Consider the following 26,835-nt stretch of genomic DNA (forward strand, 5'->3'; position numbering starts at 1 on the left):
TGCCGTATCAGTTGTTTTTTGGTTTTGCTTTTTCCAAAAAAAATATTCATTTAATAACACAAATAAAGAACACAAACAGAAATACAAACAAATTATTGTCATATCCTTATTTTCCTAATCATTAAGTGGGCTTCCCCAAGTCCCACCTATCTGATTTTCATTTTACTTCATCTTTAGCAGTTTACATATATCATCGTTTCTAACCATCTTCTTTTAAAATCACTCTTAAAATCACTTCACATTTTATCACTTACAGATAATACTATTTTAAGATACACTATCTTCTACTTCTAAGCCTGCAGCCTATATCCACTTCCAAAGCTATTCTAACATTTAAATATTAACATATTTTTTCAAATATTCCTTAAACTTCTTCCAATTCTTTCAATACTTCTTTCAATACTTTCATCAGTTCATTATAAATACTTTCCCAGAAGTCTTTTTCCTTGGGGCACGTCCACCACATGTGGTAACAGGTTCCTTCTTTTTCTTTACATTTCCAGCATTTATTATCATGAGTATGATACATTTTGCTAACCTCACTGGTGTTAAATACCATCTATGCATCATTTTCATCCATTTTTCTCTTAATACATTACAAGCTGTAAATTTGATTCCTTTTTCCACAATTTCTCCCAATCCACCATCATGATATTGTGCCCCACATGCCTGGCCCATTCAATCGTTACAGATTTCACTTGTACAGCTTTTGTACGCCATTCCAGCAATAAATTATACATCTTAGATAGGTTTTTCGGTTTTGTATCTAATAATTCCGTTTCCAGTTTGGATTTATCTCTTTGAAAACCAATTTTCTTATCCATTTTAAACACTTCATTTATCTGGATTTACTGGAACCTATCATCTAATTTATCTTTCAACGGATCACAAGGTCCCCTACTTCCATCAGAATAGCATTATACTTCAACCACGTATCTTTCATATTCAACCTTTTATGGGTCTTAGCTTCCAAAGGTGAGCCAAATCACTTCTTTTTAAAGGGTTCTCGCAATGCGTCAAGGAATGGTCTGAAGCTGAGTATGTAGGAATGCATTCTCAGGCAGATCAGCTTTCCTGGGAGCTGGAGGGGGGGAATTGACCCTCCTCTTTTCCAGTGGTCTCAGAAGCAGGGAGTGACACTGCTACAGAGCAGATTAGACAAGAGTTACCGAGCTGAGAGATAAGGACAAGAGAAACAGACTCAGCTGGCCCTGAAGCAGGAATACGGATTTCTTCGGAGATCATTGCTGGGAAGAAGAGTGGACTCTGAGAGGAACATGTCCCAAATTCCATACATCTAAATGGGTTCTCCCTTGTGACAGTCCCTAGATGTTTCTTAAACATTCCATTATAATTAAATCACTTTCTGTAATCTTTCCATTTAAACTGCTTCTCCTCATGTCTGTTGATGGTTTGTAGGGTTTTAACTCTTAAAGTTCAACCTGTGCATGAGTCTGTTGATTTAGAACTTCCACAAGTACTGGACCTCCACCTCTATCTAACTTCCTGACATTTATATGGTTTGTCTCTTATGTGAGTTTGTTAATGTAAATCAAGGATTCTACTCTGACTGAAGCTCCTTCCAGAGGCTAAACATTTAACTGGCTTCTCTGATGTGGGTCTGCTGATGTTTTCTAAGATTTCCACTATGGCTGAAGCTTTGTCTGCACTCCATGCATTTAAATGGTTTCTCCCCTGTGTGAGTCCGCTGGTGTAATCTAAGGTCTCCATTCTGACTGAAACTCTTTCTGCACTCCATACATTCATATGGTTTCTCCCCTGTGTGTGTCCGTTGATGTATTCTAAGCTTTCCAGTTTCACAAAAGCTCTTTCCACACTCCATGCATTTAAATGGTTTCTCCCGTGTGAGTCTGTAGATGAATATTGAGGTGTCCACTCTGACTGAAGCTCTTTCCGCATTCCATACATTTATATGGTTTTTCACCCGTGTGAGTCCGTTGATGTCTTCTAAGGTTTCCAGTTTCACAAAAGCACTTTCCACACTCCATACATTTAAATGGTTTCTCCCCTGTGTGAGTCCGTTGATGTCTTCTAAGTTCTGCATTGAAACCGAAGCTTTTTCCATACTCAATACATTTAAATGGTTTCTCCCCTGTGTGAGTCCGTTGATGTTTACTAAGGGTTCCATTTTCACTAAAGCTCTTTCCACACTCCATACATTTAAATGGTTTCTCCCCTGTGTGAGTCCGTTGATGTCTTCTAAGGGTTCCATTTTCACTAAAGCTCTTTCCACACTCCATACATTTAAATGGTTTCTCCCCTGTGTGTGTCCGTTGATGTGTTCTAAGGTTTCCAATATAATGGAAGCTCTTTCCACACTCCATACATTTAAATGGTTTCTCCCCTGTGTGAGTCTGTTGATGTCTTCTAAGGTGTGCATTATCACTAAAGCTCTTTCCGCACTCCATACATTTAAATGGTTTCTCCCCTGTGTGAGTCTGTTGATGTTTTCTACAGTTTCCACTATGACTAAAGCTCTTTCCACACTCCATGCATTTAAATGGTTTCTCCCCTGTGTGAGTCTGGTGATGTAAATTGAGGTGTCCACTCTGACTAAAGCTCTTTCCGCACTCCATACATTTAAATGGTTTCTCCCCTGTGTGAGTCCGTTGATGAGAGCTAAGTACATCACTCCGACTGAAGCTCTTTCCACAATCCAGACATTTAAATGCTTTTCCCCCTGTGTGAGTCCGTTGATGTATATTGAGGTTTCCACTCTGACTGAAGTTCTTCCCGCACTCCTTGCATTTGAATCCTTTCTTGCCCATGTGAGTCGGCTGATGTGTTCTATCAGTGAAAGTCTTTCCACACTCCATACCTTTAAATGGTTTCGCCACTTTTGGGGTTTGTTGATGTGAGCTATGTGTGCTCATTCAATGAAACACGTTCCACATTTCACACATTTCAATGTCTATATCTAATGAAACCAAAGGTGCCCTTTCCCCTGGAAGTCTGTCTCTCTTCTCCATGACCCTCCTCAGCGTGGGAGGAAAGGAAATCCTGTTTGGGTTTCAAGGAAGAGAAGAAAGGAAAAGAGAGCATATCAGATGCAATTAGCACCACCTCATATTTCAACATGTCCTATATTTCCCCTGCATCCTACCCAGCTTCCAAATTTTTAGGAAATGAAGATGCAATGATGTCAAATGATAGTAATGCATCAGCAACCTTTCGTTATCCTCAATCATCATTAATAAAGCAGCATTATCTTGGAAAACAGCCTTTTCACATCAATTGTTTTCTCACTGGAAATGCAGCTACTCTCTCTCCATGAAAAGGCCCTCTCTTTCTCTGGTTCATCGTTCCTTTGGACATTTCCCATCCTCGGCATCATAATCCTCCATCCACCCCTGTTTCCACCTCTAGATCTTCATGAATCACCTGCACAGTCCCAATGGCCTCAGGAAGTCCATGTGGACCATTATATGAGACCCAGGTCTTCGTCTTTTCCAGGGAGTGTGGTCTGGATCAGTCAGAGAATTAGTGACAAGGCTTGGTGCTTGGGGTCAGCTGAATGGGTGCTCAGGGAAGCTCCTGTTCTTGGAGATGGACCTCTGTCTACATGCCTTGCATTGCATGGAGAGAGCAGGAGAAGCAGAAGGAAAGGAGCTGGCAAATGGGACACACCCCCCCCCATTGTTCCTTATAATAATGATGTGCTGCCTGATCTCTTGCTCCGTCTTCTGACACAGGACTATCCTAATCTGGCACTGAAAAGCTGGATATTAAAGGCAAATGGATAACTCTACTTAGTGGAAACTTCATCCTTTAATATGTAGTACAGATTCATTAACAACCTGAAGTTGTGTTATTTCTTGAGATATGAATTTATTCCTGATCTGAGCGTTTTTTCCTACTCTCCTAACTACATGTCAGTCTAGGAGATCGTTATGAAGGAGCAAGTTCTGCAACCTAGAGCCCTAAACAGCCTCGGCCCTGTAGACCTGAAGGAGTGTCTCCAGCCCCATCCTTCACTCTGAACACTGAGGTTCTCCTCTGAGGATTTTCTGCTGGTTCCCTCCCTTCAGAGGTCAAGGAAATGAACAACTACCTGACATTTAGAAGATAGTTGAAGGGAGACCTGTATTAGGAGCTTTTTAATGTTTGATGTTTTACTGTCTTTTATGTGTACTTGAAACCCAACCAGATGGACAGGATATAAATACTACAATCATTTGTATCATCTTGTGATTTTTTGGTAGTTATTTTGGAATTTGTAGTGCAATATCAGGTCACGAAATGTTTTGGGTGGAGAAAATCACAGGGTTGCCGTAAACAATAATCCCACCCACAAACTCTCATTCACATACAGTCTGTAAATTTGGGAAGGTCACACAGCTCACCTGTGCTAATACTGGCAGTCTTTGGCCTGCACAGGCACACCCTGTGTGTAGAGCCTCCAGCCACAGGCACTGTCTATCATGTAAATGGGTCCTTTGACTGGGAAGTATCTCAGCTTGTCGGTCACTCTGACATTGCCTATAAAAAGTAAAAGGAACAGAAATGCCTTTGAGGCGCACCTTCTATATCAATCCTGAGATCAATTAAATAGGTTCTGCACCCCTGTTTCTGTTGTTGTTTTTTAAAGAATTTTTATTAGAGTTTCAACAAGTTTTTATCATAACCAAACAAAACAACACAATAATAAAAATGTAAAACATAGAAAACAAAAAAAAAATCATACCAGTTCAAATCTTAATTTCTTGTAACTTATTTTCCCGACTTCCTCACACCTCCCCTTTCTGTATTCCAATTTCTGATTTATTTTCAGCAAATCCCTCCCTTACTTTTAGCCTAATTTTAATATTGCTTATTTTCTTTAAATTAACCATTACCTCAGCTAACCACTTATTTTCTAATCCAGCGTCATTTTCACATTCATTAATTTTGCTATGTTTCTTTACTTATTTCTCATAAAACATTTTTACATATTCCTTTCAGCTATGTCACCAATGCCACACTATCTTTATATCCTGCATCGCTTTAACATTCTTTTGGAAGCCGCCCAGAGTGGCTGGGGAAACCCAGCCAGATGGGCGGGGTATAAATAATAAATTATTATTATTATTATTATTATTATTATTATTATTATTATTATTCAAATATTTTGCAATGTTTTTGCAGATAGTCTTTAAATTTCTTCCAATCCTCTTCCGTTTGTTCTTCTCCCGTGTCTCGGATTCTGCCAGTCATTTCTGCCAATTCCATGTAGTCTATCAATTGCATCTGCCATTCTTCCAGGGTGGGCAAATCTTGTGTCTTCCAGTACTTTGCGATAAGTATTCTTGCTGCTGTTGTTGCATACATAAAGAAAATTCTATCCTTCTTTAGCACCATCTGGCCGACAATGCCCAAGAGGAAGGCCTCTGGTTTCTTAAGGAAGGTATAGTTAAATACCTTTTTCAGTTCATTATAGATCATTTCCCAGAAAGCCTTAACCTTTGGGCACGTCCACCAGAGGTGAAAGAATGTTCCCTCAGTTTCCTTACATTTCCAACATTTATTATCAGGCTAATGATATACTTTTGCACGCTTGACTGGTGTCATGTACCACCTATAAATCATTTTCATAATATTTTCTTTTAAGGCATTACATGCCGTAAATTTCACACCAGTGGTCCATAACCGTTCCCAGTCAGCAAACATAATGTTATGACCAATGTCTTGTGCCCACTTAATCATAGCTGATTTGACCGTTTCATCCTGAGTGTTCCACTTTAACAGCAAGTTGTACATTCTTGAAAGTACCTTAGTTTTAGGTTCTAACAATTCCGTTCCTAATTTCGAATTTTCCACCTGAAAACCTATTTTTTTTATCCATATTAAAAACCTCTCTAATTTGGTAATAATGTAACCAATCTCGCACTTTATCTTTTAGTTTCTCAAAACTCTGCAATCTCCATGTGTCTCCGTTTTGTTCTAGTATCTCCCAATATTTCGGCCATTTGGCCTCCATATTGAGTCTTTTCCGAGCCTTAGCTTCCATAGGTGACAACCACCCTGGGGTCTTATTTTCCAATAAATCTTTGTATCTTGTCCAGACATTAAATACTGCTTTCCTGACAATATGGTTCTGAAATGTTTTGTGAGCTCTAACCTTGTTGTACCACAAATATGCATGCCACCCAAACGCATTCTTAAACCTGTTTCTGATGACAAGTGTACATTTTCCTCATCCTCAATAAACCATGCAGTGGAAAAGACACTTGAAGATGGAAGCCTGAGAGAGAGGAAAAGGTTTCTGGCTGCTTCCTGGGTGGGACTGGGGAAACAAAGAGCCACTTCTGAGAAGGCCTCTCCCCTCCCCTCCTCTCTTCCTCTATCCTCTCCTCTCCAGGGTGAACAGTGGTTGGACTTGGCAGATTCGCTGTGTCTGGACAGGGCAGGAGTTTATGGGAGGGAAGAGGATGGAGCTTGCAGGAAGGAAGGGGTGGGGGAACTGGAGCCCCCACTTTCCAGGGATCCCTCTCTGGTTGCCTTGAAGGGGGGTGGTCGATTCTTGGGTGGGAGGGAGAAGCCAAGGTGGCCCCTCCGGAGATTCCTCATGGGCGCCATGATGGAGACGTCTCCCCAAAGACTGGTCTCCCCCCCTCGCCAAAGCTGCGCTTCCTTGCCCCTTGGCCCCCTCCCTCTCTCCCGGAGTCTCCCCTGCACCCAGAGGCCCCCTTGGCGCGGCTCACCCCTCACCATCCGCGACCCATCTCTCCACCCGGAGGGGCCCCCCAAGACGAGATGGGGAGGGACAGGGGGGTCTCTATCTAGGCGTCTCTCGCGCCCCTTAACCCGTTCATGGTCTGCCTCTCTCCGCGCGGAGCGCACAGGGCCCCAGGGATGCCTGCGCGGGGGAAACGGGGCCAGGGAGTCCTCGTGGGACCCCGTGGGTGGGCGCCCCATGTCCTCCCCTGCCGAGGAAAGCCCCCTTCGCAGCACACGTTCAGGGATCCAGGCCCTGCCGGGGGGGCCCACACAAGGCGCCTTGAGGAGCTGGCGCGGAGTCCTTCTCTGGGTCCTTCTCTCCCCTCTCCTCTCCTCTCCCCCCCCCCGCGACCGCTTTACCTCTTTGTCCTCGCTCCCGATTCTCATTTCCTTTCCTGCAACATCGATGTTTTATTGGGTGGGGGGTCCCCTGCCGCCCCTCCTCCCCTTTCCGAAAGGGCGCGCCCCTAGAGCTATGGCGCTGAGCGGCAATCCGGCGTCGAAGCTCCACTTCCGGGAGAAGCAGCAGTTTGGGAGGAGGCTCACCCCCCCCTTATTCCCGGAACAGAAGCCGGATTGGAGGAGGAGGATCCAGATACTTCCAAAGGAGAAGCCCAGGAAAGCCTTGCAGCTGGGAGGATCTGTGAATATGGTTCTTATTGGAAGAGGTTCTTATTGGAAGAGGGTACTTAAAAATGTGTGGGAAACTGGGGTTGTTGACAGGGGTGGGTGACGGGTCCATGTTTCTGAATGCCAAAGACTCCTACTTTGTGACAAATCTGTGATGCATCAAAGAAAATGTAATGGGAAATGTATTGTGGGAAATGAGGAGAGGTCTTAAAAATCCATGCAACCATCTTCTCGGGGTTCCTACTTTTTGTGTGTTTGAACCTTGTTGCAACAAATAAAGATCAGGTCAACTGACCGCCGTTTGCTTCTTTTACTTGGCTGGAGACTCCTTCTTTTGCTGACCGGAGGGACCCCCGGGGAGTGGCACCCTGAGGAGCTGGGCAGCGCGATGTAAATCCGCACCCCGGGATATTTTCCTTCTCAACTCTTTCCCACCTGAGCCTCACCCCCTTACCTAAAAGCCAGACACAGCACAATGTGACAGGATTGTGACTCCTGCCCTCAGCAAACAAAATAGGACCCCCTCCCCCACCCAGAGCAAAGCAACCCCGGGATGCTGAGGTCCCCCAGTCCTTGAAATGAAAGGGGAGGGGGCTCGGGAAACCTGCGGGGAGGGGGCTGCCCAGGCTCCAGAAGCTCCTTCTCGCTGGTTCCTCCCCATCGCCCTCCTGCTGCCTGCCTCCCCTCCGCTTCTACTGGTCCTTTGCAAGTGCGGGGAAGCCCTAGTCCCTCCGTTCCCCCCCAAATTCCTTCTAAGAGCCCCACATCGCACGGGGCAGCCTCACCTGCAGTGAAACAACACGCAGCTGCCCTGGCAGAGTGGAGCCAGGCTGGGGCGCACCGTGGGGACCCCAGAAATGTGTCCCTAGAGGAAATGCGCCTCCCCCCTTCTCTGGGGCTCAAGTGCTGCCGGTGGGCTTCCCAGAAGAGGCCCCTGGGAGGACAGGGGCCCCTTGGGCCTGATCCTGCAGGGCTCACCTGACGTTCTGGTGCAAGTGAACCCTCCTTTGTCCTTCAGGGAGAACAGGGTTTCCCAAATTTGGGTCTCCAGCTGTTTTTGGACTACAGCTCCCATCACCCCTAGCTAGCACGACCAGTGGTCAGGGATGATGGGAATTGTAGTCAAGCCCTCCAGGTGGCTCTGGCAAGTGAGCCCAGCTGCATGTGACTAGGGTGGGGGGATTCCTTCCTGGTGTTACGGAAATTACAGGGGAGGGGGTCACCATCTGACATTATCCCCTGGGACGAGGAACCCCAAACCCCTCTCCACTCAGTTGCAAAAGATTCACATATCTTATAAATACAGGAAAACACGGTCTCTGCATTTTAAGAATGGGATTTACGGACTTCGTGTTTTATGAATGGGATTTATGAATAACTGAAGCCCAACAATCAAGAGCGCTATGTTTTGACAGCTAGCCAATGGGGGAATCCGTAGAAGGCTGAAACTGCCTCCAAACCAGCCTTTCAGCTCAGCCTTTGTACAATTGTCTCAGCGCCCTCCTGCTGCTCAGACTATGGGCAAAGTATATTAAATGTAGCCATTTTGGTTTCGATTGCCTAAAGTTGCTAGAATGTTACAAAGATTGTGTCTGAATGTATCCTTTCAGCTTGACAGCTCTGGGAATGATAACTAAATTTATAAATTCATATAAAATCCATACTTTAACCGATTCTTCCCATTCCAAAGCCGTTTTAACTCTTAAGAAAAAGTAAATTTAGGCTTCACCCTCCTCCATGACCCTGGAAGCGCATAGCCACGTAGGCAGTGAGAACAGGGCCTCCTGCCATAATCCCCTGAGCGTGAGAGAACCTACACTTTGCCCCACCCTGGGAGTAACCAAGGGGCGACAATAGACTTCCACAGAGGCAGTTGACCAAGCCAGGTTCTGAAAGCCCATCTCAGGAGAAGCCCTGAGGGCAAGGATGTAATTTGATTCTGAACTGATTTTAGAATGTGTCAGGGGTTCAGGGACAGAGGCACAGGGGAGAGAGGAGACGGAGAGCGATGGGGAAGAATCCCAGGACAGCGAGGAAGAGGATGACAATGACTCAAGGGATTCCATGAGTCTTTCAAGTGAATCAGAGGATTCCCAGAAGGGGGCGCCTGTGGTCAGGCCAAGGGGAGTCACAGGGGGGACTCGTCAGGAGCAGGGGGCCAGCAGGGGACCCCAAAGTGGCAGCTGGGAATCAGGACCGGCTTCCCCGCCAGAGCGCAGTGAAGGGGGTGGAGATTCCAGTGTGACAGGGGAAGCAGCTCCGGCAGCAGAGAAGGGGGGAAGGTCGGAGCAAGACATCCTCCCGGAAGGGGAGGGGAGTAGTGCAGGGAGTAGTATAACTGTCAAGAGGAAGGTTAGAGGTTGGGGACGCGCACCAAGTTCAAATGTGGAGGCGCGCGGAAGAACAGGGAGTCCGGAGGAGGAGCCAGGTCCCAAAGCCCGCAGGAGGGGGGGAGAGCTGTCTGGGGATTCCGCATCAGGGGAGTCCAGGAAGGGCGAAACCCCGGGGGGCAGGAAGACCCTGCGGAAAAGGAAAGAAAGGAAGAGGTGGAGCAGCACAAGCCTCTTAAACTGGTGCAGGGGAGGGACTGACTCAGAGGGGACTTCAGCGGTCTAAGCGTAACAGACGTGGGGCTGCGCGCCTCGGCTGTGGAGCGGATAATGAACTGCAATAAACATCTCTGTATATAAACTGGACTTGGCGTTAGTCTCTTGTGAGCTGGGACCTGAGGCAGCCCTGACAGAATGTATTTCAATTAATTGATTGTGATTTTATGTAAACTATATTACTTTTACTGTTGTTAGCTGCTCTGAGCCCGGCTTTGGCTGGGGAGGGTGGGATATAAATATATTTTATTTTATTTTCTTATTATAATTCCAGTGGTCCCTCAGGTTACAGACGCTTCAGGTTACAGACTCCGCTAACCCAGAAATAGTACCTCGGGGTAAGAACTATGCTGCAGGATGAGAAGAGAAATAGTGTGGCGGTGGCACGGCAGCAGCAGGAGACCCCATTATCTAAAGTGGTACCTCAGGTTAAGAACAGTTTCAGGTTAAGAACAGACGTCCGGAATGAATTAAGTACTTAACCCGAGGTACTACTGTATTGTGTCAATAGTTTTCTTCTTCTTTGGGTGATGGGTACAGGAGAGGTGTCCAGAGATGTATCTGATAGAGTGACCAGCTGTTGCACTTGTGTAACCCTTTGATACCCCTCCCTATTTGTGACATACTAGTGAAGATGCTACTCGAAAAGTATTCTGGGTGAAGGGGGGGGGAGTTTTAAAAGTCGATGTAAATTGTCCAGGGTTGCTCAAACAAAGAGAGATGCAAGGTGCTCCAAAAGGACCTCTCCAAATGGGGTGAATGGGCAGACAATACAGTTCATTGTCAATGAGATTAAAGTGATGCATGTTGGGACAAAAAAACCCTACGCCCATTAATATAATGTATAGGCTCATGGGTCTGAACTGGATTTCTCTGTGTGCTCTGGGAGACCTGGGGAGAGGGGAGCTGGTCGCAGCAGGAGGGGGAGTCTCCCTGGATGCTTCAGCTGATGGCCTCCTCTTCTGGGTCTCCTAGCCCCCCCACTCCTCCCTGAACTGCTCTCTGCCCCAGCCTCTTCCTGCTCACCAAACCCTGTTTCCTCTTCAGCTTGCAACACCTCCCCTCCCCCTCTGCTCCCATTTCTCCCTCTATCTGCTCATCGTCATCCCACCACCAGTCCCCAGGATCTGAGCCTTCTTCCCTTGTGGGTACCCCAGACTGGTGCCTCCCGCCCCCTGCACCCCTCCAGTCCATGACAGCAACAGCAACAACAAGAGTAAAATCGGTAGGATAGCAATATGCACTGTGTTCCTCTGGCAGGAAGACTCCCTAGCAGCATGATTGACTAATAACTTCTGGGACTAGGGAAAAATATTATCTTCCCCAAAGCCCAGAATAAGCAGTAGCTCTGGGTTTCCCCTAAGTGGTTCATGACTGAAGATGGGCCTGTCAGGAGACTTCCCTGGTACCTGCAACCCATCATTCCCCCTCTTCCAGTTAGGTTGGGGGGGTGAATCTCCCATTAAATTTTAAGTTTTCTTCAGAAGGTGCAGGCGCAGGGATGAAGTTCTGTTGAATAAATAATGTTTGGAGATCATGCGGTGGTGGGGGTGACAGAGTATGTGGCAAAAACCAGTCTGTCACACAAACACCCATCTTGAATGCTTGAGTACAGCAACTCCAAGGCCTGAGCCAAGTATCGGCGGGGTAGGGGACACATGTAGAGCAATTCCCACACTGAGGTCAAAAACACACACAGAAGCAGCAGGACTTTTTCAGTAATAGTTTACTGAGCTTTCAAAGCATACAGTTCTCACTGGGACCCCAGTGAGGCACAAAACTTAGCTCCTGAGAGCAAATCCAGTTTCAGCAGTAAAAAAAAAAATACAGCATGCAGGATATCAAAGTCAGGCGCACACACCGGCAGAAGGGAGCAAGTGGGGAAAGAGGCTGGAAGGACACAGGGCAATGGAAGTGTGTCTTTCACTTCCTGCCACCTGGGAGGGAAGTCAGGAACTTGGCATCTGCAGGGGCTTCACGAAGCAAAGCTTTCTGCCGGCTGCTTCCAGGCAAACATGTGACACAAAAACACACGCTGTGTTCTGAGTCGTATTGCCGTATCAGTTGTTTTTTGGTTTTGCTTTTTCCAAAAAAAATATTCATTTAATAACACAAATAAAGAACACAAACAGAAATACAAACAAATTATTGTCATATCCTTATTTTCCTAATCATTAAGTGGGCTTCCCCAAGTCCCACCCATCTGATTTTCATTTTACTTCATCTTTAGCAGTTTACATATATCATCGTTTCTAACCATCTTCTTTTAAAATCACTCTTAAAATCACTTCACATTTTATCACTTACAAATAATACTATTTTAAGATACACTATCTTCTGCTTCTAAGCCTGCAGCCTATATCCACTTCCAAAGCTATTCTAACATTTAAATATTAACATATTTTTTCAAATATTCCTTAAACTTCTTCCAATTCTTTCAATACTTCTTTCAATACTTTCATCAGTTCATTATAAATACTTTCCCAGAAGTCTTTTTCCTTGGGGCACGTCCACCACATGTGGTAAAAGGTTCCTTCTTTTTCTTTACATTTCCAGCATTTATTATCATGAGTATGATACATTTTGCTAACCTCACTGGTGTTAAATACCATCTATACATCATTTTCATCCATTTTTCTCTTAATACATTACAAGCTGTAAATTTGATTCCTTTTTCCACAATTTCTCCCAATCCACCATCATGATATTGTGCCCCACATGCCTGGCCCATTCAATCGTTACAGATTTCACTTGTACAGCTTTTGTACGCCATTCCAGCAATAAATTATACATCTTAGATAGGTTTTTCGGTTTTGTATCTAATAATTCCGTTTCCAGTTTGGATTTCTCTCTTTGAAAACCAATTTTCTTATCCATTTTAAACACTTCATTTATCTGGATTTACTGGAACCTATCATCTAATTTATCTTTCAACGGATCACAAGGTCCCCTACTTCCATCAGAATAGCATTATACTTCAACCACGTATCTTTCATATTCAACCTTTTATGGGTCTTAGCTTCCAAAGGTGAGCCAAATCACTTCTTTTTAAAGGGTTCTCGCAATGCGTCAGGGAATGGTCTGAAGCTGAGTATGTAGGAATGCATTCTCAGGCAGATCAGCTTTCCTGGGAGCTGGAGGGGGGGGAATTGACCCTCCTCTTTTCCAGTGGTCTCAGAAGCAGGGAGTGACACTGCTACAGAGCAGATTAGACAAGAGTTACCGAGCTGAGAGATAAGGACAAGAGAAACAGACTCAGCTGGCCCTGAAGCAGGAATACGGATTTCTTCGGAGATCATTGCTGGGAAGAAGAGTGGACTCTGAGAGGAACATGTCCCAAATTCCATACATCTAAATGGGTTCTCCCTTGTGACAGTCCCTAGATGTTTCTTAAACATTCCATTATAATTAAATCACTTTCTGTAATCTTTCCATTTAAACTGCTTCTCCTCATGTCTGTTGATGGTTTGTAGGGTTTTAACTCTTAAAGTTCAACCTGTGCATGAGTCTGTTGATTTAGAACTTCCACAAGTACTGGACCTCCACCTCTATCTAACTTCCTGACATTTATATGGTTTGTCTCTTATGTGAGTTTGTTAATGTAAATCAAGGATTCTACTCTGACTGAAGCTCCTTCCAGAGGCTAAACATTTAACTGGCTTCTCTGATGTGGGTCTGCTGATGTTTTCTAAGATTTCCACTATGGCTGAAGCTTTGTCTGCACTCCATGCATTTAAATGGTTTCTCCCCTGTGTGAGTCCGCTGGTGTAATCTAAGGTCTCCATTCTGACTGAAACTCTTTCTGCACTCCATACATTCATATGGTTTCTCCCCTGTGTGTGTCCGTTGATGTATTCTAAGCTTTCCAGTTTCACAAAAGCTCTTTCCACACTCCATACATTTATACGGTTTCTCCCGTGTGAGTCTGTAGATGAATATTGAGGTGTCCACTCTGACTGAAGCTCTTTCCGCATTCCATACATTTATATGGTTTTTCACCCGTGTGAGTCCGTTGATGTCTTCTAAGGTTTCCAGTTTCACAAAAGCACTTTCCACACTCCATACATTTAAATGGTTTCTCCCCTGTGTGAGTCCGTTGATGTCTTCTAAGTTCTGCATTGAAACCGAAGCTTTTTCCATACTCAATACATTTAAATGGTTTCTCCCCTGTGTGAGTCCGTTGATGTTTACTAAGGGTTCCATTTTCACTAAAGCTCTTTCCACACTCCATACATTTAAATGGTTTCTCCCCTGTGTGAGTCCGTTGATGTCTTCTAAGGGTTCCATTTTCACTAAAGCTCTTTCCACACTCCATACATTTAAATGGTTTCTCCCCTGTGTGTGTCCGTTGATGTGTTCTAAGGTTTCCAATATAATGGAAGCTCTTTCCACACTCCATACATTTAAATGGTTTCTCCCCTGTGTGAGTCTGTTGATGTCTTCTAAGGTGTGCATTATCACTAAAGCTCTTTCCGCACTCCATACATTTAAATGGTTTCTCCCCTGTGTGAGTCTGTTGATGTTTTCTACAGTTTCCACTATGACTAAAGCTCTTTCCACACTCCATGCATTTAAATGGTTTCTCCCCTGTGTGAGTCTGGTGATGTAAATTGAGGTGTCCACTCTGACTAAAGCTCTTTCCGCACTCCATACATTTAAATGGTTTCTCCCCTGTGTGAGTCCGTTGATGAGAGCTAAGTACATCACTCCGACTGAAGCTCTTTCCACAATCCAGACATTTAAATGCTTTTCCCCCTGTGTGAGTCCGTTGATGTATATTGAGGTTTCCACTCTGACTGAAGTTCTTCCCGCACTCCTTGCATTTGAATCCTTTCTTGCCCATGTGAGTCGGCTGATGTGTTCTATCAGTGAAAGTCTTTCCACACTCCATACCTTTAAATGGTTTCGCCACTTTTGGGGTTTGTTGATGTGAGCTATGTGTGCTCATTCAATGAAACACGTTCCACATTTCACACATTTCAATGTTTATATCTAATGAAACCAAAGGTGCCCTTTCCCCTGGAAGTCTGTCTCTCTTCTCCATGACCCTCCTCAGCGTGGGAGGAAAGGAAATCCTGTTTGGGTTTCAAGGAAGAGAAGAAAGGAAAAGAGAGCATATCAGATGCAATTAGCACCACCTCATATTTCAACATGTCCTATATTTCCCCTGCATCCTACCCAGCTTCCAAATTTTTAGGAAATGAAGATGCAATGATGTCAAATGATAGTAATGCATCAGCAACCTTTCGTTATCCTCAATCATCATTAATAAAGCAGCATTATCTTGGAAAACTGCCTTTTCACATCAATTGTTTTCTCACTGGAAATGCAGCTACTCTCTCTCCATGAAAAGGCCCTCTCTTTCTCTGGTTCATCGTTCCTTTGGACATTTCCCATCCTCGGCATCATAATCCTCCATCCACCCCTGTTTCCACCTCTAGATCTTCATGAATCACCTGCACAGTCCCAATGGCCTCAGGAAGTCCATGTGGACCATTATATGAGACCCAGGTCTTCGTCTTTTCCAGGGAGTGTGGTCTGGATCAGTCAGAGAATTAGTGACAAGGCTTGGTGCTTGGGGTCAGCTGAATGGGTGCTCAGGGAAGCTCCTGTTCTTGGAGATGGACCTCTGTCTACATGCCTTGCATTGCATGGAGAGAGCAGGAGAAGAAGAGAGAAAGGAGCTGGCAAATGGGAAACACCCCCCCCCCATTGTTCCTTATAATAATGATGTGCTGCCTGATCTCTTGCTCCGTCTTCTGACACAGGACTATCCTAATCTGGCACTGAAAAGCTGGATATTAAAGGCAAATGGATAACTCTACTTAGTGGAAACTTCATCCTTTAATATGTAGTACAGATTCATTTACAACCTGAAGTTGTTTTATTTCTTGAGATATGAATTTATTCCTGATCTGAGCGTTTTTTCCTACTCTCCTAACTACATGTCAGTCTAGGAGATCGTTATGAAGGAGCAAGTTCTGCAACCTAGAGCCCTAAACAGCCTCGGCCCTGTAGACCTGAAGGAGTGTCTCCAGCCCCATCCTTCACTCTGAACACTGAGGTTCTCCTCTGAGGATTTTCTGCTGGTTCCCTCCCTTCAGAGGTCAAGGAAATGAACAACTACCTGACATTTAGAAGATAGTTGAAGGGAGACCTGTATTAGGAGCTTTTTAATGTTTGATGTTTTACTGTCTTTTATGTGTACTTGAAACCCAACCAGATGGACAGGATATAAATACTACAATCATTTGTATCATCTTGTGATTTTTTGGTAGTTATTTTGGAATTTGTAGTGCAATATCAGGTCACGAAATGTTTTGGGTGGAGAAAATCACAGGGTTGCCGTAAACAATAATCCCACCCACAAACTCTCATTCACATACAGTCTGTAAATTTGGGAAGGTCACACAGCTCACCTGTGCTAATACTGGCAGTCTTTGGCCTGCACAGGCACACCCTGTGTGTAGAGCCTCCAGCCACAGGCACTGTCTATCATGAAAATGGGTCCTTTGACTGGGAAGTATCTCAGCTTGTCGGTCACTCTGACATTGCCTATAAAAAGTAAAAGGAACAGAAATGCCTTTGAGGCGCACCTTCTATATCAATCCTGAGATCAATTAAATAGGTTCTGCACCCCTGTTTCTGTTGTTGTTTTTTAAAGAATTTTTATTAGAGTTTCAACAAGTTTTTACCATAACCAAACAAAACAACACAATAATAAAAATGTAAAACATAGAAAACAAAAAAAAAAATCATACCAGTTCAAATCTTAATTTCTTGTAACTTATTTTCCCGACTTCCTCACACCTCCCCTTTCTGTATTCCAATTTCTGATTTATTTTCAGCAAATCCCTCCCTTACTTTTAGCCTAGTTTTAATATTGCTTATTTTCTTTAAATTAACCATTACCTCAGCTAACCACTTATTTTCTAATCCAGCGTCATTTTCACATTCATTAATTTTGCTATGTTTCTTTACTTATTTCTCATAAAACATTTTTACATATTCCTTTCAGCTATGTCACCAATGCCACACTATCTTTATATCCTGCATCGCTTTAACATTCTTTTGGAAGCCGCCCAGAGTGGCTGGGGAAACCCAGCCAGATGGGCGGGGTATAAATAATAATAATAATAATAATAATAATTATTATTATTATTATTATTATTATTATTATTATTATTATTCAAATATTTTGCAATGTTTTTGCAGATAGTCTTTAAATTTCTTCCAATCCTCTTCCGTTTGTTCTTCTCCCGTGTCTCGGATTCTGCCAGTCATTTCTGCCAATTCCATGTAGTCTATCAATTGCATCTGCCATTCTTCCAGGGTGGGCAAATCTTGTGTCTTCCAGTACTTTGCGATAAGTATTCTTGCTGCTGTTGTTGCATACATAAAGAAAATTCTATCCTTCTTTAGCACCATCTGGCCGACAATGCCCAAGAGGAAGGCCTCTGGTTTCTTAAGGAAGGTATAGTTAAATACCTTTTTCAGTTCATTATAGATCATTTCCCAGAAAGCCTTAACCTTTGGGCACGTCCACCAGAGGTGAAAGAATGTTCCCTCAGTTTCCTTACATTTCCAACATTTATTATCAGGCTAATGATATACTTTTGCACGCTTGACTGGTGTCATGTACCACCTATAAATCATTTTCATAATATTTTCTTTTAAGGCATTACATGCCGTAAATTTCACACCAGTGGTCCATAACCGTTCCCAGTCAGCAAACATAATGTTATGACCAATGTCTTGTGCCCACTTAATCATAGCTGATTTGACCGTTTCATCCTGAGTGTTCCACTTTAACAGCAAGTTGTACATTCTTGAAAGTACCTTAGTTTTAGGTTCTAACAATTCCGTTCCTAATTTCGAATTTTCCACCTGAAAACCTATTTTTTTTAATCCATATTAAAAACCTCTCTAATTTGGTAATAATGTAACCAATCTCGCACTTTATCTTTTAGTTTCTCAAAACTCTGCAATCTCCATGTGTCTCCGTTTTGTTCTAGTATCTCCCAATATTTCGGCCATTTGGCCTCCATATTGAGTCTTTTCCGAGCCTTAGCTTCCATAGGTGACAACCACCCTGGGGTCTTATTTTCCAATAAATCTTTGTATCTTGTCCAGACATTAAATACTGCTTTCCTGACAATATGGTTCTGAAATGTTTTGTGAGCTCTAACCTTGTTGTACCACAAATATGCATGCCACCCAAACGCATTCTTAAACCTGTTTCTGATGACAAGTGTACATTTTCCTCATCCTCAATAAACCATGCAGTGGAAAAGACACTTGAAGATGGAAGCCTGAGAGAGAGGAAAAGGTTTCTGGCTGCTTCCTGGGTGGGATTGCAGAAACAAAGAGCCACTTCTGAGAAGGCCTCTCCCCTCCCCTCCTCTCCTCTCTTCCTCTATCCTCTCCTCTCCAGGGTGAACAGTGGTTGGACTTGGCAGATTCGCTGTGTCTGGACAGGGCAGGAGCTTATGGGGTGGGAAGAGGATGGAGCTTGCAGGAAGGAAGGGGTGGGGGAACTGGAGCCCCCACTTTCCAGGGATCCCTCTCTGGTTGCCTTGAAGGGGGGGGGGTCGATTCTTGGGTGGGAGGGAGAAGCCAAGGCGGCCCCTCCGGAGATTCCTCGTGGGCGCACGATGGAGACGTCTCCCCAAAGACTGGTCTCCTCCCCCCAACCTCGCCAATGCTGCGCTTCCTTGCCCCCGGGAAGCTCCCCTCTCTCCTCCCCCCGGCTCCCCCCACCCTTGGCCCCCTCCCTCTCTCCCGGAGTCTCCCCTGCCCCCAGAGGCCCCCTGGGCGCGGCTCACCCCTCGCCATGCGCGACCCATCTCTCCTTCCGGAGGGGCCCCCCAAGACGAGGTGGGGAGGGATAGGGGGGTCTCTATCTAGGCGTCTCTCGCGCCCCTTAACCCGTTCATGGTCTGCCTCTCTCCGCGCGGGGCGCACAGGGCCCCAGGGATGCCTGCGCGGGGGAAACGGGGCCAGGGAGTCCTCGTGGGACCCCATGGGTGGGCGCCCCATGTCCTCCCCTGCCGAGGAAAGCCCCCTTCGCAGCACACGTTCAGGGATCCAGGCCCTGCCGGGGGGCCCACGGAAGGCGCTTTGGGGAGCTGGCGCGGAGTCCCTCTCTGGGTCCTTCTCTCCCCTCCCCTCCCCGCCGCGACCCCTTTACCTCTTTGTCCTCGATCCCGATTCTCATTTCCTTTCCTGCAACATCGATGTTTTTTTTTTGGGGGGGTCCCCTGCCGCCCCTCCTCCCCTTTCCGAAAGGGCGCGCCCCTAGAGCTATGGCGCTGAGCGGCAATCCGGCGTCGAAGCTCCACTTCCGGGAGAAGCAGCAGTTTGGGAGGAGGCTCACCCCCCCCCTTATTCCCGGAACAGAAGCCGGAGTGGAGGAGGAGGAGGATCCTGATACTTCCAAAGGAGAAGCCCAGGAAAGCCTTGCAGCTAGAGGGATGTCTGAATACTATTATGCTTCTTAGGGGAAGAGGGTAGTTAAAAATGTGTGGGAAACTGGGGCTGTTGAGAGCGGTGGGTGACGGGTCCATGTTTCTGAATGCCAAAGACTCCTACTTTGTGCATCTGTCATGCATCAAAGAAAATGTAATGGGAAATGTATTGTGGGAAATGGGGAGAGGTCTTAAAAATCCATGCAACCATCTTCTCGGGGTTCCTACTCTTGGTGTGTTTGAACCTTGTTGCAACACATAAAGATCAGGTCAACTGACCGCCCTTTGCTTCTTTAACTTGGCTGGAGACTCCTTCTTTTGCTGACCGGAGGGACCCCCGGGGAGTGGCACCCTGAGGAGCTGGGCAGCGGAGTAAATCCGCACCCCGGGATATTTTCCTTCTCAACTCTTTCCCACCTGAGCCTCACCCCCTTACCTAAAAGCCAGACACAGCACAATGTAACAGGATTGTGACTCCTGCCCTCAGCAAACAAAATAGGACCCCCTCCCCCACCCAGAGCAAAGCAACCCCGGGATGCTGAGGTCCCCCAGTCCTTGAAATGGAAAGGGGAGGGGGCTCGGGAAACCTTCAGGGAGCAGGCGGGGAGGGGGCTGCCCAGGCTCCAGAAGCTCCTTCTCGCTGTTTCCTCCCCATCGCCCTCCTGCTGCCTGCCTCCCCTCCGCTTCTACTGGTCCTTTGCAAGTGCGGGGAAGCCCTAGTCCCTCCGGTCCCCCTCAAATTCCTTCTGAGAGCCCCACATTGCACGGGGCAGGCTCACCTGCAGCGACACAAAACGCAGCTGCCCTGGCAGAGTGGAGCCAGGCTGGGGCGCACCGTGGGGACCCCAGAAATGTGTCCCTAGAGGAAATGCGCCTCCCCCCTTCTCTGGGGCTCAAGTGCTGCCGGTGGGCTTCCCAGAAGAGGCCCCTGGGAGGACAGGGGCCCCTTGGGCCTGATCCTGCAGGGCTCACCTGACGTTCTGGTGCAAGTGAACCCTCCTTTGTCCTTCAGGGAGAACAGGGTTTCCCTAATTTGGGTCTCCAGCTGTTTTTGGACTACAGCTCCCATCACCCCTAGCTAGCAGGACCAGTGGTCAGGGATGATGAGAATTGTAGTCAGGCCCTCCAGGTGGCTCTGGCAAGTGAGCCCAGCTGCATGTGACAAGGGTGGGGGGGATTCCTTCCTGGTGTTACGGAAATTACAGGGGAGGGGGTTCCCATCTGACATTATCCCCTGGGACGAGGAACCCCAAACCCCTCTCCACTCAGTCGCAAAAGATTCACATATCTTATAAATACAGGAAAACACGGTCTCTGCATTTTAAGAATGGGATTTACGGACTTCGTGTTTTATGAATGGGATTTATGAATAACTGAAGCCCAACAATCAAGAGCGCTATGTTTTGACAGCTAGCCAATGTTGAATCCGTAGAAGGCTGAAACTGCCTCCAAACCAGCCTTTCAGCTCAGCCTTTGTACAATTGTCTCAGCGCCCTCCTGCTGCTCAGACTATGGGCAAAGTATATTAAATGTAGCCATTTTGGTTTCGATTGCCTAAAGTTGCTAGAATGTTACAAAGATTGTGTCTGAATGTATCCTTTCAGCTTGACAGCTCTGGGAATGATACCTAAATTTGTAAATTCATATAAAATCCATACTTTAACCAATTCTTCCCATTCCAACGCCATTTTCACTCTTAAGAAAAAGTAAATTTAGGCTTCACCCTCCTCCATGACCTTGGAAGCAGATAGCCACGTAGGCAGTGAGAACAGGGCCTCCTGCCAAAATCCCCTGAGCGTGAGAGCACGTACACTTCTCCCCACCCAGGGAGTGACCAAGGGGCGACAACAGACTTCCACAGAGGCAGCTGACCAAACCAGGTGTCGTAGGAAACCCCCCTCCCCCAATCATTCAGTTTTTATAAACTTGACACACACACGCACATTCACACACTACATACGCTACGCTTCTGTTATAAATTCATAGAAAATCAACCATACCTTGGATCTGCACCATTGCACTTCTTTTTACTCCAGGAAGGAAGGACTACAAAATGGGGAAGGTCTGATACAGGGCAGCCATTATCCCTTAACTGTACCAGCACATAGACAGGAGCACTGACCAGTTGGCATGGCAACCTTGATGGTCCCAGACAGAAGACCATCAAGGACACAACGGAGTTGCATATGGGAGTAGATTCAACACGGACTGGAACAAAGGACAATGATCAGATCTCCCCTCTGGGGACAGGAAACTGTCAACTCCCCTTTGTCTTCTGGAAGAGACTCATGGGGAGGGGGAAAGAGGAACCAGCAAGGTGTCAAGATACTCAGGTTACTTCCACAACCCCTCCCTCAAACCCTCCTGTTGGTGATGTGTCAATGATGTAGTCATGATGTAGTTGTAATGTAGTTCCCGGGGTGTAGCTTGGGGGTTTAGTAGCTAATAAAAGTTGGGGTCTTCTTTTGTTCGGGACTTCCATTTTGCTTCATCTTGTGGTGGGTGGGAGTCCTGTCGCGACAGTTTCCAATAAAGGCCAAGCCTACAGGCTGCTGTTTTGCTCCAAATTGTCCTGGTTGGCGTCTTTTTTGTCCAAGGGAGCCCTCGATTCCTCCGTTAACACAGGTGTTCTGAAAGCCCAGCTCAGGAGAAGCCCTGAGGGCAAGGATGTAATTTGATTATGAATTGATTTTAGAATGTATTTCAATTAATGGATTGTGATTTTATGTAAACTGTGTTACTTTTACTGTCGTTAGCCGCTCTGAGCCCGGCTTTGGCAGGGGAGGGTGGGATATAAATATATTTTATTTTATTTAACTATTATTATTATTATTATTATTATTAGTATTAGTATTATTACAGTGGCACCTCGGGTTACAGACACTTCAGGTTACAGACTCTGCTAACCCAGAAATAGTACCTTGGGGTTCAGGATGAGAACAGAAATCGTGCGGCGGTGGCACAGCAGAAGTGGGAGGCCCCATTAGCTAAAGTGGTACCTCAGGTTAAGAACAGTTTCAGGTTAAGAACAGACCTCCGGAATGAATTAAGTAATTAACCCGAGGTACTACTGTATTGTGTCGATAGTTTTCTTGTTCTTTAGGTGATGGGTACTGGAGAGGTGTCCAGAGATGTATCTGATAGAGTGACCAACTGTTGCACTTGTGTAACCCTTTGATACATACTAGTGAAGATGCTACTCGAAAAGTATTCTGGGTGAAGGGGGGGGAGGTTTTAAAAGTCGATATGAATTGTCCAGGGTTGCTCAAAGAAAGAGAGATGCAAGGAGCTCCAAAAGGACCTCTCCAAATGGGGTGAATGGGCAGAAAATACAGCATCATAAAGTGATGCAAAAAAACCTACACCCATTAATATAATGTATAGGCTCATGGGTATGAACTGGATTTCTCTGTGTGCTCTAGGAGACCAGGGGAGAGGGGAGCTGGTCGCAGCAGGAGGGGGAGTCTCCCTGGATGCTTCAGCTGATGGCCTCCTCTGATGGTCTCCTGGCCCCCTCCTCTCCTCCCTCTGAGCCTGAACCGCTCTCTGTCCCAGCCTCTTCCTGCTCACCAAACCCTGTTTCCTCCTCAGCTTGCAACACCTCCCCTCCCATTCTGCTCCATTTCCTCCGTCTATCTGCTGATCGCCATCCCAGCACCAGTCCCCAGGATCTGAGCCTTTTTCCCTTGTGGGTCCCCCAGACTAGTGTCCCACCCCCTGAACACAGCCAATCCATGACAGCAAAAGCAGCAGCAACAGTAAAATCAGTAGGATAGTAATAAGCACTGTGGTCCTCTGGCAGGAAGACTCCCTAGCAGCATGATTGACTAATAACCTCTGGGACTATGGAAAAATATTATCCTCCCCAAACCCCAGAATAAGCAGTAGCGCTGGGGTTCCCCTAAGTGGTTCATGAGTGAAGATGGGCCCGCCAGGAGACTTTCCTGGTACCTGCAACCCATCATTCCCCCTCTTGCAGTTAGGCTTCAGGGGGGGGGGGATCTCCCATTAAATTTTAAGTTTTCTTCAGAACGTGCAGGGGGCAGGGAAGAAGTTCTGTTGAATAAGTAATGTTTGGAGATCATGCGGTGATGGGGGTGACAGAGTTTGGTGTAAAATCCAGTCTGACACAAAATTACCCATCTTTCATGCTTGAATACAGTAACTCCAGGGCATGAGCTAAGTAGCAGCAGGGTAGGGGCCACATGTAGAGCAAGTCCCACACTGACGTCAAAAACACCCAGAAGCAGCAGCACTTCTTCACTAATAGTTTACTGAGCTTTCAAAGCCTACAGTTCTCACTGGGTCCCCAGTGAGGCACAAAACTTAGCTCCTGAGAGCAAATCCAGTTTCAGCGGTAAAATTATACAGCATACAGGATATCTAAGTCAGGCACACACACCGGCAGAAGGGAGCAAGGGAGGAAAGAGGCTGGAAGGACACAGGGCAATGGAGGCGTGCCTTTCGCTTCTTGTAGTCTTGGAGGGAAGTCAGCAACTCAGCATCTGCAGGGACGTCACGAAGAAAACTTTCTGCCGCTGCTTGCAGGCACATCCCAGAAACACACACTGTGATTCACATTGTATTGCCACACCAGCTGTTCTTCAAAGGTTATCGAGATGTGGTCTAGAAACCAGTATTGGACCAGATATCAATATATCGCCCAGCCCTAATCCTCACTCACCACCAGCAAACCAGATTCATCCTCTCTATCAAAAGGTTCTTTACCTCTTAGATTATACTCACATTGTTTGACATTGCATTCAATATTTCGTTGCTGTTCAGTTTTACATATAAACACAAGAACTTCAAATACACATTGTGTGTTTAAGACTGATTTCCTGCTGAGTTCATTGCTGTGAAGAAAGAGAGGACACTGAAAGGAAAACGTCCCGCACTCCATACATCTAAATGGGTTCTTCCATGGGAAAGTCCCTGGATGTTCCTTAAACACTCCATTGTAAATAAAGCACTTTTTGCAATCTTTTCATTTATACTGCTTCTCAAACCACAGAATGAGCAGGTTGACCCATGGGGTTCATGAGTGAAGATGGGCCCACCAGGAGACTTCCCTGGTACCTGCAGCCCCATATTCCCCCTCTTGAACTTAGGCTTTGGGGGGAAATCTCCCATTGAATTTCAGTATTTCAAGATAAGGTTCTGTCGAAGAAGAAGTGTTTGTAGTGGTGGGGGTGACAGAGTTTGGTGCAAAAACCATCTTGTGTGCTTGAGTACAGCAACTCCAGGGCATGAGCTAAGTAGCAGCAGGGTAGGGGCCACGTGTAGAGCAAGTGCGACACTGAGGTCAAAAAGACACACACAGGCAGCAGGACTTCTTCAGTAATAGTTTACTGAGCTTTCAAAGGCTACAGTTATGACTGGGACCACAGTGAGGCACAAAATATAGCTCCTGAGAACAAATCATTCATATGGTTTTTCTCCTGTGTGAGTCAGTTGATGCACGCTGAGGTGTCCACTCTGACTGAATTTCCTTCCGCACTCCATGCAATTAAATGGTTTTTCCCCTGTGTGAGTCCATTGATTTGTTCTAAGGGTTCCATTATCACGAAAGCTCTTTCCGCACTCCATAATAATAATAATAATAATAATTTATTATTTGTACCCCGCCCATCTGGCTGGGTTTCCCCAGCCACTCTGGGCGGCTTCCACAGAAACCAAAAAAACATTAAAATATCATACATTAAAAGCTTCCCTGAATAGGGCCGCCTTAAGATGTTTTCTGAATGTCAGGTAGTTTTCCATCACCTTGACATCCGATGGGAGGGCATTCCACAGGGGCATTCTCTCCTCTGTGAGTCTGTAGATGAATATTGAAGTGTCCACTCTAACTGAAGCTCTTTCCGCACTCCATACATTTATATGGTTTTTCACCCGTGTGAGTCCGTTGATGTATTCTAAGGGTTCCATTTTCACTAAAGCTCTTTCCACACTCCATACATTTAAATGGTTTCTCCCCTGTGTGGGTTCGTTGATGTCTTCTAAGTTCTGCATTGAAACCGAAGCTCTTTCCACACTCAATGCATTTAAATGGTTTCTCCCCTCTGTGAGTCCGTTGATGTCTTCTAAGTTCTGCATTGAAACCGAAGCTCTTTCCACACTCAATGCATTTAAATGGTTTCTCCCCTCTGTGAGTCTGTTGATGTTTTCTAAGGGTTCCATTTTCACTAAAGCTCTTTCCACACTCCATACATTTAAATGGTTTCTCCCCTGTGTGGGTTCGTTGATGTCTTCTAAGTTCTGCATTGAAACCGAAGCTCTTTCCACACTCAATGCATTTAAATGGTTTCTCCCCTCTGTGAGTCTGTTGATGTTTTCTAAGGGTTCCATTTTCACTAAAGCTCTTTCCACACTCCATACATTTAAATGGTTTCTCCCCTGTGTGTGTCCGTTGATGTGTTCTAAGGTGTGCATTATCACTAAAGCTCTTTCCGCACTCAATGCATTTAAATGGTTTCTCCCCTCTGTGAGTCTGTTGATGTCTTCTAAGGTGTGCATTATCACTAAAGCTCTTTCCGCACTCAATGCATTTAAATGGTTTCTCCCGTGTGTGAATCTGTTGATGTTTTCTACAGCTTCCACTAAAACTAAAGCTCTTTCCACATTCCATGCATGTAAATGGTTTCTCGCCTGTATGAGTCCGTTGATGTAAAGTTAAGTATCCCCTCCGACTGAAGTTTCTTCCCACACTGCATGCATTTGAATCCTTTCTTGCCCATGTTAATGTGCTGATGTATTCTAAGTTTTCCAATATCAGTGAAACTCTTTCTACAGTCCTTACCTTTCAATGGTTTCTCCCCTGTCGGAGGTCATTGATGTGAATTATGTGTGCTCATTCTATGAAGCATAATCCACATTTCACACATTTTAATTTCTCTTTCTAATGAAACGAAAGTTGTCCCATCTCCTGGACTTCTGACTGTCTTCTCCATCTCCTTCTTCAGAGTAGGAGGAAAGGAAATCCTGTTTGAGTTTCAAGGAAGAGAACAAATGGAAAGAGAGCACATCAAATGCCATTAGCAGCTTTTCTTATTTCAACATCTCCTACATTCCCCTGCCTCCTACCCATGTTCCCAGTTTTGAGGAAATAAAGATGCAATGATGTCAAGTGATAGTAATGTAGCAGCAAACTTTCATAATCCTCAATCATCATTAATGAAGCAGCATGATCTTGGAATGCAGCCTTCTCAAATCAATTGTTTCCTCACAGGAAAGGCAGCTGCTCTCTGTCCATGACATGGCCCTCTCTTTCTCTGGTTCATTGTTCCTTTGGACAATTCCCATCCTCTGCGTCATAATCCTCCATCCACCACCACCCGTTTTCACCTCTAAATCTTCAGCAGTCACCTGCACAGTCCCAATGGCCTCAGGAAGTCCATGTGGACCATTTTGGGAGG

General features: G+C 45.6%; 3 protein-coding genes across 9 annotated transcripts in view; all 3 read right to left on the reverse strand.

Annotated features, from left to right (window-relative positions):
- Positions 1 to 807: 807 nt before the first annotated feature.
- Positions 808 to 7,231, reverse strand: LOC309541392 (uncharacterized protein). 2 transcript variants are annotated; one of them, XM_082239224.1, is made up of 3 exons: positions 7,078 to 7,231; positions 4,365 to 4,500; positions 808 to 3,021 (listed from the first exon to the last, which is right to left on the reverse strand). In XM_082239224.1, exon 3 carries the CDS (start codon positions 2,892 to 2,894, stop codon positions 1,848 to 1,850), a length of 1,047 nt encoding a protein of 348 aa, XP_082095350.1. In that variant the 5' UTR covers positions 2,895 to 3,021; positions 4,365 to 4,500; positions 7,078 to 7,231; the 3' UTR covers positions 808 to 1,847. The 2 variants fall into 2 exon arrangements, with proteins under 2 accessions (XP_082095350.1, XP_082095351.1); XM_082239225.1 differs by lacking the exon at positions 4,365 to 4,500.
- Positions 7,232 to 11,832: 4,601 nt separating this feature from the next.
- On the reverse strand, positions 11,833 to 19,484 carry LOC309541390 (uncharacterized protein). Of its 2 annotated transcripts, XM_082239220.1 has the most exons (3): positions 19,144 to 19,484; positions 16,373 to 16,508; positions 11,833 to 15,028 (listed from the first exon to the last, which is right to left on the reverse strand). In XM_082239220.1, exon 3 carries the CDS (start codon positions 14,899 to 14,901, stop codon positions 13,855 to 13,857), a length of 1,047 nt encoding a protein of 348 aa, XP_082095346.1. In that variant the 5' UTR covers positions 14,902 to 15,028; positions 16,373 to 16,508; positions 19,144 to 19,484; the 3' UTR covers positions 11,833 to 13,854. The 2 variants fall into 2 exon arrangements, with proteins under 2 accessions (XP_082095346.1, XP_082095347.1); XM_082239221.1 differs by lacking the exon at positions 16,373 to 16,508.
- Positions 19,485 to 23,691: 4,207 nt separating this feature from the next.
- The window catches only part of LOC309541371 (uncharacterized protein), an 81,630-nt gene continuing 78,486 nt past the window's right edge, over positions 23,692 to 26,835 (reverse strand). For 4 of the 5 annotated variants that reach the window (XR_014223701.1, XR_014223702.1, XR_014223704.1 and 1 more), the window contains 2 exons: positions 26,220 to 26,401; positions 23,692 to 24,276 (listed from right to left, as the gene is read on the reverse strand). The gene's annotated coding sequence lies outside the window, so the exon portion shown is untranslated. The remainder of the gene's footprint in view (positions 24,277 to 26,219; positions 26,402 to 26,835) is intronic. The other variant, XR_014223703.1, reaches the window with a different exon arrangement.

Source organism: Podarcis vaucheri (assembly GCF_965113315.1).
Source record: "Podarcis vaucheri genome assembly, chromosome: 10".
In the NCBI taxonomy this organism is placed as follows: domain Eukaryota; kingdom Metazoa; phylum Chordata; class Lepidosauria; order Squamata; family Lacertidae; genus Podarcis; species Podarcis vaucheri.

What these genes read in the sequence shown, in the direction of transcription:
- LOC309541392 (XM_082239225.1), bottom strand. Translation starts at nt 2,894, where the DNA reads ATGAGCACACATAGCTCACATCAACAAACCCCAAAAGTGGCGAAACCA.
- LOC309541390 (XM_082239221.1), bottom strand. Translation starts at nt 14,901, where the DNA reads ATGAGCACACATAGCTCACATCAACAAACCCCAAAAGTGGCGAAACCA.